This window comes from Microtus oregoni, unplaced genomic scaffold (assembly GCF_018167655.1).
Source record: "Microtus oregoni isolate MIOR12 unplaced genomic scaffold, Mior012 000000F_ref0000247, whole genome shotgun sequence".
In the NCBI taxonomy this organism is placed as follows: domain Eukaryota; kingdom Metazoa; phylum Chordata; class Mammalia; order Rodentia; family Cricetidae; genus Microtus; species Microtus oregoni.
In genome coordinates, this window is record NW_024543059.1 from 64,573,257 (window position 1) to 64,589,626 (window position 16,370).

The 16,370-nt window shown below is 37.0% G+C and overlaps 1 protein-coding gene across 1 annotated transcript in view; it reads right to left on the minus strand.

The window, feature by feature from the left end:
* Positions 1-16,370, minus strand: part of Unc5c (unc-5 netrin receptor C) — a 329,934-nt gene that overhangs the window by 100,942 nt on the left and 212,622 nt on the right. The window contains exon 3 of the mRNA XM_041653981.1: positions 4,465-4,608. Coding sequence (XP_041509915.1) covers positions 4,465-4,608 — 144 coding nt within the window. The remainder of the gene's footprint in view (positions 1-4,464; positions 4,609-16,370) is intronic.

Here is a 16,370-nt window from a genome sequence, read left to right on the forward strand (position 1 = left end):
ATGACAGCAAGAATATTGATCCTAAATCTTCCCTTGACAGCACTGCTCAACAGTTTGCTTGGATTCTCCTTTCCTCACTTATACTTTAAGGTTCTCCATTCTTTGAAATAGAAACATGTGGGAAACAAACACCCTCTCCTTAGGATGGTTGCTGGAGTATGTCCTTGGATGTTTCCTGAGGGCATGTCCCTCTGCAGGGGAAGTTATCCCCACTCGGGAAAACTGACACCTCTAGTATAAATGAAGGAGTTTTATCAGGGAAGGTATGTTTGCAACTAATTTGCTAAATATTTACTTTTAAGTTTCTTATTTTTCCTTTGTTCATATTGTATCAGTAGGTTTTTATTTGGTTGAGTTTAGATATGTGAACTGTTGGCCATAAACATTAATAGTTCATTCATTTCTCTTCGTACATTTCTGAAAACAGATTTTTTAATGAAAGAATGATGGAGGAGGATAGATATATTAAGGGTAGAGCTTACTGGTTACAGTGATTTACCCTTTGCTCTATGATGATGTTCCACTGTGACAAATATAAGCTGGAATTGCTGTTTATGTGATGAATATCCACCCAGTATCACAAATCAGAGGACATTTGAATTCAAAACTCATTTGGTGTGGGGAAGACTCTGAAATCCACAAGCATGCTGCATGAGGAAGGTCGACTTGGTAGGGGGCACCCTTGACAGAGAGAAAGTGAAGTCCTTTCTTTGAGTTTCATCATGTTGAATACTTATGTAAATAAATAGTCATGAATGAGATGGTATACTTTGGCCACATGTGTGAGTTCATTTAATTACAAAATTATTGGCAAACCACTCTTGAGAATTATCAAGAGAAGGAGAAGTTTCCAGAGAAGAGCTTGGCCTCTGATTGTTTTAAAATATTAAACTCTTTGAAAACAAGGAGTTAAAGAGTGAAGTTTAAATATTATAGCAAATAAAGATAGGTTTTACATATACATATCTAATTTTGATATAGAAAATAAAGGTAAGAATTTACGCATTTCTATATAAAATTGAAAACACGATCTTTTAAATAATCTGTGGACCTACAAAAGTTATTAGATGAGAACCCATTGTGTGGAACTCTGCAGCCTTTGGAATAATTTATTAATTAATTTAAACAGCTATCGATTAATTTGGTATCAAGTCTAGGCTGCAATTTTAAATATTTACTGTGCTTAGCACTTATGAGTATGTAGAGAAGTGGGGTAAAGGTTAATGTCCATCACACTTCTCTTTTCAGTGTAATTAATAGCTAATTTTTAATTAATTTAAATCTTATATGGAGATCATGGGGAAGTTCCATTGGAGTGTCTTTCAAGCCTGATCCCATCTGTAGGTGGTACTGGTGATGAAGCCCTCCTTCCTTTTTGTGAACTGGGTGACGAAGCTGTGCCATTCAGAGCCATAAGCTTGTGGGAGTAGGAAGTGAAGAGGGTATCCATATCCTTTGACTAGTCAATGTGGAGAAACAGAGGTCCCTTGTTTCCTTTGTCTCAAGGGCCATCCCAGCTCCAGGCCTTCCTGTGGATTGCCAATAGTGCAATTCTCCCCTCTGCCCAATCTGATTAATTCAATCCTCAACCTAATGTCTGTAAAAACCTTTGTATGTTGTTTCTAAGAGCTGTTGTTAATAGTTATCCTTTAAGAGTGTCTCATAGCAATTTAATGGGGAATACATTTAGGACATAAAACAAATCCCTATACAGAGAGGAATTTTCATCCTCAGGGTTTTCAGGACCTCCACACAGAGTTCTTCATCAGGAGTTCCAGTCAGTCACATCTACTAAACATATAGTATAGCCTAGGCATTGTTCTAAGCCCTGAAGACACAAGGTTATACAATATAGAATTCTTCACTGCAAGGCTCACATTATTGGGAAACAGAATACTGCAGCAAAGAAAGACAAACAAACCAACAAAGACAAAGTGAGCTAGAAAAAGAGAGAGGGCAAGGGTGAGACCTTGTCAAATGTTTCACATTTCGCAAATCAAAGTTTTCCACCTGTCCTTTCACACCCACATCCCGACACGCAACAGAAGCCTTTATTTTCATTTTTGAATTGGTGCAGAATCTCAGCCACTTCCCTGTTACCTTCTGTGCCAGCGCCACACAGCACAAGTAGAGGATGCCTACTTAGATTTGTCCTTCATCATTGCTTCTCTCTAGTGTGCAGTCAGTGATTCTGTGAACCAAGCGAGCTAGCAAGCGAGCGAGAGAGCAAGAGAGAGAGAGACAGAGACAGAGACAGAAACTACTTCTACTGAGATTCTGAATGTGTGTGGACTTCTACTGAGATTCTGAACCATACTAAACCCTCAATGTCCAACACCTACCAAGTCCTAACTTTTCACCTTCTCACTTTCACTGAATCCCAGGCCTTACTTTTCTCTTGTGCTCTGGGACTCTCAGTGTTTGTACTTGTCAGCTGCAGTTCTCTATACATAACTCCTTCCCTCCTGCTGCCAGGATGTGCAGGGAATAAGAGCTCAGTTTTAGAGCAGACATGACCTCCTTCTCCAAGCACATCATCTCTGCTGGCCCTGTTTCGTTTAGTTCACAGCACACATCACCTGTCCCTACCTGCTCATTATTTATTTTATCTTGAGTTTACCTTGTCTCACTAGGTTACTCCTAAAGTATAAAACTGTCCAAGGACAGAAAAAAAATCTTGATTAGATGTTTGCTGAAGAAATTAGCCTTTAAGAATCGTGAAGGTAAATACAGGCTGAAACAAAAAGGCATGAATTACAGTTGAAGGGCAAGGAAACTGAAATAGATCAGACTCAAATAACATTAGAGAGCCTAGTGATCAGAGTTGGCGGCTTTGGCAACAAAGACAGAACACAGCACGTAGTTGGTACACCTAAGGTGTGTCTCCCTGCCCAGTGCATATGCTGGATCACAACTTTCAGCAGCTTAGAATGTGACGGCATTTGGAAAACAAGGCCTTTAAAGAGGTGATTAATTTAAAATGAGGCTTCCTGGGTCACAATCCAAACTGGCTTGTGTCTCTTAAGAAAGAAAATATAGACACATAAAGAGACACTAGGGAAGGATCCCATGAGTCCTTTGAGGACTCATCAAGAAGGCAACTGTGTGAAAGTTATAGAGAGACCTCGAGGAGAAATCAAGCCTGCTGACACCTTGATCTTGAACCTCTAACCTTCAAAAGTAAACCAAAGGAAATTTCTGATTTTTATGCCACCTAGTCTCTGTTGTTTTGCTACAGAATTTCACATTTATCTGACAGTTGGGGAGTGAAGTGAGGCCTGCATTTTAGGAAAGCTGTGCTGATTGCATAAAGGACCGAAGTGGGGACAGAAGGAAGCTAGTTCACTGGGAGGCATCACCAATCTGGATCACGAGGGAGGGAGGCCAGAGGTGAGTGTGTTGACATCAGTCAGTACTGAAGAGGCGTTGTGACACATTAGTGTGACATTGACGTCTGCCACAAAATATAATTTGTAGGGATTAATAAATAAAGCTTGCCTGAAGTTCAGAGAGTAAAACAGCCCCACTTGTCAGCCTTACAGATCAGGCAGTGGTGACACATGTCTTTAATCCCAATAGCCACACTAGTTTTCCAAGAAACCGGACAGTAATGGTGAATGCCTTTAATCCCAGCCCCAGAGAAGAATATAAAATGGGAGGAGGCAGCTCTCAGTCTCAGTCTGAGATTTCTGGAGGCAGGATTGCCATTTCAGACTGAGGTAGAAATAAGTGTCAGTGGCTGGCTGTTTTAATTTTCTGACCTTCAGCTTGAACCCCAATATCTGTCTCTGATTTTTTTTATTAACCAGGCTACAATGATTTTGTAAAATGCAGTTTTACAAGTTCAGCAAATAAAACATGGATTGCAGTGTTTACATCATTCGTTAGAAAGCCCGTCAACATGGCAATGCAATATAGGCTCTATCAGCCTTCCACCCTATTCCAGACGGAAGGCTACATGTTGAGAAGGCCTCTGTGGAGGTAAGGACAAAAATATTCCGTACATTTCATTGATTATCCTTGTTTGAGAGGCATCTTTACCCTCTCTCTGAACTGCAATGTTTCAGAAATTAACATTTTGGGAGTGTGTTCCAATGCACTAGAACAGCTTCAGCATAAGTAGGGAACCCTGGCCTGGAAATTTCTAGTTCCCATAGAAACACTGTTCAATAATTAAACAAACAAGCAAAGAGATGAGAGACAGAATGAAAGACAACACTTGATTCTCCCATAGTCTGATGGCCACCAGATCTAAAACAACCGGAAACCTAATGAGTTCCTCAGTATTTTGAATGAAAAAAATTAAGGTGATTTCAGAGGAACAATGTTTCAAATGCAGAACTCTAGGGACAGTTTTGGAATGGGATGCTGACTAGAGTTCTTTGATGTCAGATCAAGCACTGTCTAAGCTTTAGACCATTCCCATCAATTCGGACCCAAGCATGTCCACATGCAATAACTCACAGGCAATGCGCACATACGCCTTCCGACTCTTCGTAGTGCCTGCTGAACTCCAGGCCACACACTGGCACCAGTAATCTTCCGGCCCAAACAGTTCCTCTACTTGCTGTCGTGAAATCTCAATGCTCACTTCCCTCACAATGAGTCCTGACAAGAGAAACAAAAGTTCAAGTCCATAACATATAAAACTTGTGCCCCGCCCAGGGATCCCACTTGAAGCCATAGATCACCACCCAAATATTGCCTCTCACCCATCATTTTCTAGGTGGGAGGATTCCAGTTACTGTACTTCATATATTTATTCTTTTGTTTGCTATTTCAAGTCTTTCAATATTCACCTGATGATGAAAGTGGAGTGAATCTATAACCCCACAAAATAGCATTTCCTCTTATCTAACCCAATAATATTCATCTCCTCCCCGGCTATATCTCTCTGTTAAAATACTAAAATGGTATCATAGTGCCTTTCATGTTTCCTCATGATTCTACTTTATTTATATAGGTTGTGGCTAAGATGCCCAGATATTGTCAACAGCTTTACACAATGGAGCCTTCCTAGTCTCTCAGTGGTGATCATTTAAAAACCACTTTAACATATGATAGCACATCATTTTTTTAAAAAAAATACATTATACTCTCAGTTAAACGAAAGAATACATGACTTTTAAAAGGTTTTTCTGTATAATGCTTTGGAAGCTCACATGTTTATCTGTAAAGGTAATGTGGTTGAAATCCCAAAGAAGTGTCTTCAGCTACAGTGTTGAAATAATTCCAAGTTTTGTACTTTGAGTAACAAAGATTACCATTTCAATGGTATTTATTTGAGATAGTAAGATGATTTCAGAGATTCATTCTGCAATGTCCTTTTGCACTGACCAGGAGAGATTAACTGAGTGATACATGTGGGCAACTGCCTCTTCACCTGGAGATTGAATGCACACATTTCCAGATAAAGTGTTCATTGAGAGCAATAGCACAACACCCACAGGGAGCAAAAAAAAAATTGCCCTGAGATAAGTATGGACACAGTAAGAATGATAGAATGAATTGCTTTTGTTTATTAACTTTATACCCATCAATTCAGTCATTGTTCAGTGATACTTTATCAAGTATCAATTATATTAAAAGTATTTTATTAGGCCCTTGTGGAATTCTAATTAATAAGTTAGTTGCCAACCTTAATGAACTATAGATATCCAATGATATATATATATACATATATATATATACATACATACATATACATACTTATAGTAAAGCAGGCTTGTGTTAACAATGGAACAATACCATTTTAATATATTTAATAATTATGCATTTATTAATGTACTTATTAATGATGTTGAATTCTGCAAACAAGTTGTAAAGAGATGAAAGTAAATGACAAAATCTCAGACTACTAATGGGATCACAAAGGAGTTACTTTGTTTACATTATGTGGTGAGAGGTACCCAACATTTAGGAAGCATCAATAAAGGTAATTATAAAATTGGCAATCAAAAAGAAGACCAAAGACTGGCCAGAGAGAGCAGATGTATGAAATGGATATAGAGACAAGAAAAGGGTCCAGTTTGGACATTTGTATTCTAATGGTCCTCAAAGTGGGACTCTCAGAATGGCATTCCTGGCATCACTTGAAAACCTGTGGGAAATGCAAATTCTCAGACCTTACTCAAGATTCATTCCTTAGAAATCATTCAAGAAGCTACCAGCCCACCTATGGGCCTTTAACAAGCCTGCCAAGTAATGGCCTTTGCGAAAGTGGGGAATTTTTGTCTTCAATGCTTAAGAATTTGGATTTCTTTCTGAAAGAATGGTATATCATTGAGGTATTTGACGCAGATGACTTAGGCAGAGGAGTATGGAATACATGCGTGGGATAGATAATATCTATACACTTGTATACATGTGTTTAGAGCTTAATAAGCTACAAAGTATCATGATGCTTAAAAATATTTTTATAATGGGTTTCAGAAATGGTATGGCTTCTGGAGACCTTGAAAGGGGGATCCCAAATAGTACCTAAGATGTATTCAAATAATTGCAGTGAAATCAGAGAAATTCATAGGCACCCAAAAGAGATAGGGACCTTACTATAGAGGGATGAAGTTCTATCAAAAACTGATGGAATTTGAGTCATAGGCCCTTATCTCCTCATAACTGAATTATACTAAAGTCGATCAAAGCATATCCAGGGCAGAACAAGGTCCTGACGAGACAACTCCATTGTCAAACATTTATACTGTAACATTATTTTAAAGTTTGAAGATTATTAATCCTCTTATATTTATTTAATAGTCAGTTTAAAAAGGTAATTTCTAGTAAATAACATAGTCCAACCCTTCATCCAGCTGTCAAAAAGACAGAAAGAACTGCACTCAGAAATGTCTAACAAATACAACATTTTTCATAGCAAGAATCTTAAGCAAAAACATTTCTATTTCCTGGATATTCCTTGGGTCCAGTTTTCCACCTTTGTTGCAGTTTTCTCGTTGACATTTAGACATCTTTGCTCTCAAAGAAAGAAAGTCTCCATTCTCGACCCCCACCTGCCTTTACTCCTTACCCTCTAATGTTTGGTGCTTTCAACTGCCTTCTTGCTCAAACTTGCCCCGTTTACGTAGAAGTCCAGTTACTGGAAAGAAAACTCTTCCTTTAAAGTTGCTGCAGGCAATCTACAGTCACCAAAGGACTGATAAACCTGCAGTGTGCATTTACTTTTCAGTAGAATGACTCTTTCTAAAATGCAGAACAGCTACGGATATTGAAACCACATATAAATATGTATTTTTTTTTTGTCCCGAGATAATAACCTCCGGTTTCATTCCCCTTCCATTTACTTGAAGTAATTACTGGCAACCTAATTAAATGATGGTGGAACTTCACTGGGTCCACTATATCCTTGAGACTGAACAGGTTTGTGAATGTTTCTACTAACCACAAATTCAAAGCCTTTAAGAAGCCACAGACCAACTCTCCTGCTACTGGAACTATTCACACTATGAATGTTCTGAATTATGTAGCCCAGGCTCCCTGTGGGCATTGGAATCCAGCACACACAGAGGGCTGTCTTCAGCTTTACAGATGCCCCATTCAGCAGCACATGAACTAATTACAATTGTGTACAGTTGCGTGGTCACATGGCCCACACTGTTTACATTCCGCTATTTGGTCAATGGCAGAATAGGAAAGGAGCGCAGCATGGAGTATTTAAATATTTAGAGCTCAGAATTCCCTGGAATCCTCTGGATTATTAAGGCTCTCAGCTACATAGCTATGCACAGTTTTTTCATTGCTGTAGGTAATTTTATTTTGTGACATTTTGCTCATCAAGCAAGAGCCTAGTGATTTCAGTAAAAAGTAAGTAATCTCTTTTCTCCTTGAAAGACGGATTTCAGATCTTCTTGAAGTCACGGGATGCAAGAAACAAGCCTTCTCGAAATCTGAAATACCATCAGCATTACTTCCAAGGAAGACTAGTTTGAAGAGCCTTGGGAACTTGAAATTGGTTTCAGGTTATTTAGCGGTTAGGGAGTGCTACAGAATTTATACAAATACAAATGAGTGGTTTCCATCACGTCTGATAACATCAAAGATTTCCCATCACTTTCTTTAATAGTGGCATCTCAAAGATGCAGGCTGTTTGAAGTTTGCAGTCATTTGTGTCTATAATAGGTTTCATTGTTCTTTGGGAACCAGAGTGCAAGGAATTTATTAGCTTGTTATACCAAGAACTCTTACAATGAGTATGAATGAGCACTTGATAACAAGGAGGTTAAAATGGATATGAAAATCCAGATAGAAGTTCAACTCTCTGATTGCATCCTTGTGAAACTACATAAATAAAACAATGAATATGTATATTACTATAATTTGATCATACATACATGTATAATTGATTTTTAAACACCCAGATTCCCATGGAGATCTAATATTTAGTCCTGTCAAATGACAATGCTTTAAAAGTTCACTAATGTCAGATATTTTGTTATGTTGTATAATTGAAAACACAGGTCAAACATCACCTAGCCTGAAGCTGTCAATTTATTATATGAAAGGTATTCTTTATAAATCAATTCTTAAAAGCTATATACCAAAGCACTAAATCATCCCAGAGAGCTATGGGTGGATCAATACACAACACAATTTAACAAATGTAACCCAACACAATAATTGACTCAAGGGCAGAAGTCATATCATCTCATTAAATACATATAAGGTCTTCGAAAAAAATTCAACACCCTTTCATGATAAAAGTCATGGACAGTCTAGGGATATATGGGACTTATATAAATATAATAAAAGTAATGTACAAAAATTACATAGCTAACATGATGTTAAATGGAGAAACATTCAAAACATTTCCACTAAAATTGGGACGAATATAAAGAATATTTAAAAAATATTCAATATCCATAACCATCAGAGAAATGAAATGTTTAAAATTTCATACTACCCTGTTGTAGAATTTTATTTTAACCAGGTAAAGATGTGTTTGCTGCAGAATATTACTTTAACAGTGTAAAGCTGTGTGACTTTTGTTTATGCTGCATTTGCTTAATTATGTAAAATGTGTTGTAGTTGTTTGACTTTGCCTGCCTAAGGGACATGATTGGTCTAATAAGAACCTGAATGTCCAATAGATAGTCAAGAGAGGAATATCTGATGCTGGCAGGCAGAGAAAATAAATAGAAGGAGAAATCTTGGAATGAAGGGAAGAATGAGAGAAGGAGAGGAGTCAAGGTACCTGCCGGGAGCAAGAAGTCGGGTAGACACTATCCATTCAGACAGAGAGAAGCAGTGAAAATAAGATGAACAGAAGTAAGAAAGGTAATAAGCCCAGAGGCAACAGGTAGATAGAGAAACAGGTTAAATTAAGTTAATAGAGCTAACAAGAATGTGCCTAAACTAGGCTGAGCATTGAAAACTAATATTAAGTCTCTGTGTCATGATTTTGGGAGCTGAAACATCTGTTACATTACCTTAGCCAGAATGGCAAAGACAAAAAAAAATAAACAAATGTTAGCATGAATGTGGGGAAAAGAGAATTTATTCTATTGTATCAGTGTTGATGCTGGAACAAGGCTGGTGCATCCACTATGCAAACCAGTGTGCAAGTGCCTCAAAAAGCTAGAATAGATTCAACACAATACAATCCAGCTATATCATTTCATTTCATTTTACTTTCCCAATGGACTCTATATCCTAGTAAAGGTATACTTTCTCATCCATTGTCATTGTTGCTCTATTCACAGTAGCCAGGAAACGGAAGCATCCTAGATAATTAGCCTATCAAGTAATAAGTGGATAACAAATGTACTACAAAGGAATATTGTGAGGCTATAAAAAGAAAGTTATAGAATTCATAGGTAAATGGATAGAGCTAAAAGTAATCATTCTGAGCAAGATAAACTGGATCTAGACCGATAAACACTCCTATGTGAATGCCAGACTTGAGTCTTTAGATATATGTGTTTGAACTGTGGTACCCTCAGAGGTTAGGAAATCAGTAATGGTCCATGAGGGAAATTCAAGGGAATGAGAGAATAGAATAAAGGGGGACAGGGAATAATAGAACAGAAAGAATTCAGAGGGGTAGGTAATGAAACGACAGTATAGTCAGAGTATAGGGAGATATAATGAACTCTTGAAATCTGTAAAAATGTTTAAAATGGAGCTACCATATAAAAAGGAGACAGTGTGTATCCCAGATACCATAGATTACCATATACAAAGTCACGTACCAAGTATGGGTTACGTCCTTTTGAGTTGTTGGACAGTGGGGACCCACAGATCTCTCCCCAAAACTATTGCCATTTTTCTTGCCTATCCTCCAGAACTTGATGATGGTACCCTATTACTGAAGACACCAGGTACCCTATTACTAAAGACACTATGTACTTGAGTCATAAAACACAAAGAAATCAAGCTAGTACCAACATGGAAGTGTCATCCTGATTGGCTATAAGACTAGAAGGTTCTATACACAGTACTAGGGAAGAAAGTTAAACAGTAGTCTCACCCACCTATGACCTCCACTGTCAGAGGTCATGGGAGTATACAGCGATAACAACTAGTGTTCAGATGTCAACCCACTAGGGAAAAGATTCCCTGATGGAAGAGAATCCCATTCAAGCAAGGCTTATGGGACCAGCGTCTCTGGAAACTAGTACTCCTGTCTGTATTTTCAGATGTACAAAAATAGCCATCATGTCTTCCTATACTTGCACTGTAGTGTGTAATCTCAGGTGATGTGAATATGTAATCTCATGGTGTCATTTCAACCTTATGTGCACATATATCTCTCTGTGTTCAGGAATATGACTTCTCATTAAACTTATAATTTTGATATATAGAAATATACTAGGATATACTAGATTTATTGTCCCATGAAGACCTGTAAGACACTTAAAAGCCTGCGTTTTTATTTAACTTAACTCAAACTAACATAGAAAACAATATCTTCCCAGTCTAAGACACACAATTAGCTCATTTTTATCTCAGAGTAAGTTCAAACTAGACTGAATATTGAATCAGAAGTTAAAATTTTACAGATATGCACAAAGACAAAGTCACAGACATTTAACCAAGATTAACACAAAGAAATCTAAGAGACTATGTCAATTCTTCACTTCCTAAAATCTGACTCATAAAGATCTGACTCTGCAGAGCTCTCTGTCGCTGGTCTCACCAGGTACTATGGCTCTGCCCTCCATTCACAATCATACACCAGAAATCTTGAAACCTTGCATTGCTATGGTAAATTATTCTGGCCCTAATCATTTACTCAAGTAATGTGTTATGACCTTCAGAGATAGCTTTGTAACTTTTTCTATTATTGCAAAAAGCCTTTTGTGTGTGTGTGTGTGTGTGTGTGTGTGTTTGTGTGTGTGTGTATGTGTGTGTGAGAGAGAGAGAGAGAGAGAGAGAGAGAGAGAGAGAGAGAGAGAGGGGGGGGGGTGTATATACACACACACACACACATATACATGTAAAACAGAGAAAGAATGTAGAAGAGAAGAATTAGAATTTAGAGAGAAATAGAAACTAGTAGGAATTAGAATCTATATATAAATGAAGATGTAGAGGTAGAATTAGAGCTTTAACAGAAAATAGAAGAAATGAAGAACATGATTTGAAGAGCACATGTGTGAATTTATTCCATACCCATCAAAAAGAAAACCTGAGTTCAGTCTCACTTTGTTGTGCACTTTTTGCTCAAACCCTGTGTCTAGCCCTGAGAGCTGGTCCACTCAAGCTACAATACTTTACAAGCTATGAGGAAATGAACACAGTAGTAAACTGTATTCTATTATTATCTTTATAATCATAGATCACTACATCGCTTAACTCTCTCTTTAGTGATGGAGTGATGGTTCATTTTGAAGTATCTGGCTTTTGATATAAAGACTCATAACTGGTCAATGTATAGTGAATAAAAGACTATGGTACATCTATACTACACCTTCTTATATCAATACACTGGGATCACATAGAAGAGCATGTAGAAAGATTGTAAAAGCTACAGGTAGTAGATATCAATAACGAAATGGTATTTGTTAGACGTAGCAGCACCACTTCATATATGAACATGTAGAGATTATGAGTACATATACAAGGCTTGCAGCAGATTTAGTCAATAAATATTCAAGCATTGGTGGGGGAAGAGGTCTCACAAGGCCGCACCATTAGCCGAAGAGCTCTTGACAAGTGATGGGTGCCAGGGGAGGAAGAGAGAGTTTTGTTTTATTTTTAGTGACACAGTTCTTGAGAGTCTAAAAATACTCTACTAGGCTGTCCTATATCCATTCATAAACAGGCAGCACTTAAGTGAAAGTCAGTGAGTTTTTTTTTTTTTTTTTTTTTTTTAAAGAGCACACTAAGTTTTCAGGGAAAGAAGATGTAGGGAGAAATTACAGGGGAATGAAAAGGAGAAAAATTTGATTCAAACACATATACATACATTGAATAATCAAATAAAAGTCACTAATTAAATTTACACACTTTCATAATATATTTTCTTAAATATTTTAGTTGTAATTGTGGTACATTCTGAGTGTTTCACTGAAGTCCATCCTAATCAAACAGTCTTTGGGGCTGTGTGTGCCTGAGCTATAGTTCTCATTTCTCATATATGACTTTATCTTTCCTATGGCAAAAAAAATGAGTTATGGGACATCATATCCCACAGGCTTGCTAATTTAGACTTCTTTACAGTTCCTTTAATGGGGAAAGAACTGTAGATCTCGGCCACATTTCATTCCAGGACATTCACAGGGAGGACATTAGATGGTGGGAAATGCGCATAGTTGCAGGTAGTGGTGCTTTGTATCTCATTAAAACACTTTATTGAATTAGTGCAGTCTCCTTCTTGGGCTCTCATTCAGATCCTAATCCCATTCGTCTTCACTAATTTGATCTGAAATATGAAACATGCCAGCTCTAAATATTTTAATGTAAATTAAATCACAGAACACCTTGTCATTCTTTAAAAGAATGTCATATGTTAAATATTGATATTTGTTCTAACAACCTCTACCTCTCACTATAATAAAGAAAATATGACAACTTGAAAGACAGAAATTTATAGTCAAGATGCCAGTTTATATTAGACAGAGTTACCTGATAATCTTTAAACTATAGCAGGGAAGGAGGATATTATAAACACAATTAACTATTTTGAGACATTTTTGTTAATTTTAATATAACACTCATTTTATAAGTAGGACTAATGTAAATAAAATTATTTTATACAATTGAGAATTGATATATAGTGGTATCAGTTTTAATATGACTGTAATTTTCTTATCTTTGAGATAAAGATGAATTTAAGATATGAACAGCTTAAAAATTGAGTCATGAATAAACAGAAAATCTGAGCATATCAAAGATGAGTGATGAGACTGAATCAGTAATAAACTGTCTCCCACAAAAGAAAACACAGGAAATAGTGGTTTCATTACTAAATTATGCCAAACATTTAAAGAATGAAATACAGTGCTTTTCAAAATCCTTCTAAACTTAAAGAAAAAGTCAATGACCTAGGTAAACAAATTAGGTACACAATTACAAGTCTACTTCGAGTTTACAGTAATAGAAAAAATATAGCCCAGGAAAGAATACAGATACATGAGCCAGAAGAAAAAAAAAAAAAGACAGAAACTAACCACACCTTCACAGCCAAATTGAGTTTCAACAAAATGCCAAAAACAGTGGTCAATGAACAATATTCATGATAGTAAAATTCTTAAGTGAAAAAGTATCAAGAATAGGCATGTATGTCTCATAGTATGTAGAAACCACATGCATATATTATCTCAGCATGAATTAAAGACTTAAAACCGTGGCTCTAACCTGTAGCACTGCAGAAAGTGTACAGCACTGGTTTGGGTGATGGTATTGCTACAAAAAGAGACACTCAAAGAAGAGCAAAAAAAGGAAACAAGTTTTCATCAAATGAAAAGCTTTGTTATCAGAGCTTAACATCCCAAACATAGAAAGAACTCAAATGACTACCAAGAAAAATTAATGTTATGGATTATTTGTTTAACTATGCAAATATGTGTTGCATTTGTTTAACCAAGTAAAGATGTATTTCTGGTTTATTTTGCCTACCTAAGTAAGGTACCCAATTGATCTAATGAAAAAATGAAATGGTAATAGAGAGGGAGACAGAACTTCCAGGCAGAGAGTGTAAGTACAAGGAGGAATATAGGCTTGGGAGGGGGAAAACAAGGCAAGATGGCAGAGAGATTTCAGGGTACAGTCAGTCAGACATGGAGGAAGCAGGAAAGTAGGAAATACACAATGAAAGAAATGTTAAAAGAGAGAAGGCAAAACACAGATGCAGAAAAACAGGATAAACTAAGTTAAGAGAGCTGGAGGTACATGCCTAAGCTAAGACTAAGCATTCATGATTAATAATAATTCTCTGTGTGTTTATTTGGAAGCTTGTTGGCAGCAACGAAAAATGCCAATTACAAAGTAATTTGGTTAAAAAATGAGCAAAGGACATAAACAGACATTTCTCAAATACAGACATAAAAGTACCAAATGTTTCTGTCCCACGTAGTCCCACAGCCATTTATTCCCAAAGAAACACACAGAGGCCTACACTAATTATAAACTGATTGGCATATTAGTTCAGGCTTTCTTATTAACTAATTCTTATACCTGATATTATCCCATATTTTTTCTGTGTTAGCCATGAAGCTTGGAGCCTTTTATTGGTGAGGCATTCTCATCTTGTGCCTTCTGTGTCTGGGTGATGACTGCAGACTGAGCCTTTACTCTTTCCAGAATTCTCCTATTCTGTTCACCCTGTCTATATTTCCTGCTGGGCTACTGGTCAATCAGCATTTTATTAAACAAGTACAAGAGATAAATCTTCACAGGGTACAAGACCATTGTCCCACAGCAACCAAATATATGAAAAGAAACTCAACTGCATATATGATGTTAAATGGAAAGCATATTAAAAATAAGAATTATCACTCATCAGGGTTAGAATTATTATTGTTTACAAAGAACAAAAGTGTTGACAAGTGTGTCCAATAAATAAAGTTCTTGACTTCATTGGTAGGACTCTAAATTATGACAGCCTTTCTGAGAAACAATGTGAATTTTTACCTAAAAATTAATAGCAGAACTAGAATTATCAATGTAATTCTCATGATATAACTATATATAACTACAGGCATTTCTTTGTTTCTCAACCTGTTCATGAATGCCCACACTGAAGGGATTAGTCATAAGCTCTGCCATTTAAAAGTCTGTAGGAGGAAATATGAGGAAAGATAATTAAAATTAAGGGCCATTTGCAGGGCACTTTAAAAACCTAATGCAGTAGAAGCTGCCAAAAATATATACAAATATGAAAGTGATCTAAGTAAAATTAAGAAATAATGGGGGAGTCCAATCAGCCATCTCAAATGAAACCTTTGTCATCAAATGAAACCTTCAGTGTAGATTGGATTATATCTAATTAAGTTGTTAGCCAAAAGGATCCCATGGGAATTGCCAAACAACCCAGGCTGTTGCCATACCATAGATTTCTCTCTACAAACTGACAGCAAGGCCCCGTTGCTGAAAACAACACCTACAAAACTGATTGAATATGGCGAAGTTGAGAAGATGCCTACGTAGAGACTTCATCCTCACCTACTAGTGTCTTTGGTACATGATGTTACTTTGCATGCTACAGAAGAGAAAGGTAAACATTGGCAAAAACTCTTTGATCTACAATGATGTTTTGCCTTCAGAATACGCTAGTGCAATGGTGGCATAAACTTGGGAGAGTAACCAACCAATATCCGATTTGACTTCAGGCCAACTTCATGAGATGGAACTCATACCCAACATACTCCTGGTGACCAAGAACCACAAATTACTATTCTAAAACGAAACAAATGCATCAATAAAATGACTCCTGATGACATTTACTCATAGATGAGTGCCATCATCAGCAAGCTTCCTCCTGTAGTAGATGGGAACAAATGCAGAGACCCACAGCTAGATCTTGTTCAGAGAATGAGAGGTCTTAGAACAGACTAAATAACAGGTCCATATCAAATCCCTCTTCTCAGAGCTCAGGAAACCCTGTGGAAGAGGATACAGAAAGAGTGTAAGAGCTAGAGGGGATAGAGGATTCCAGGAAAGCAAAGCAAGGCCCTCTAAGACAAAGTTCATAGACACTGAGACTGAGGCATCATGGACAGGGCCTGCATGGGTCTGCACCAGGTTTTTTGAATATATATATATTACACTTTCCAGGCTAGTGTTTTTATGGGATTCTTGAGTGTGTTAAGGATTGTGTCTCTGTTTCTTGTATCTTTCCTTGGGCCCCTTTCCTTCTGTTTGCTTTGTCCAATTCTGATGTGTTAGATTTTGTTTTATCTTATTTTATATTATAT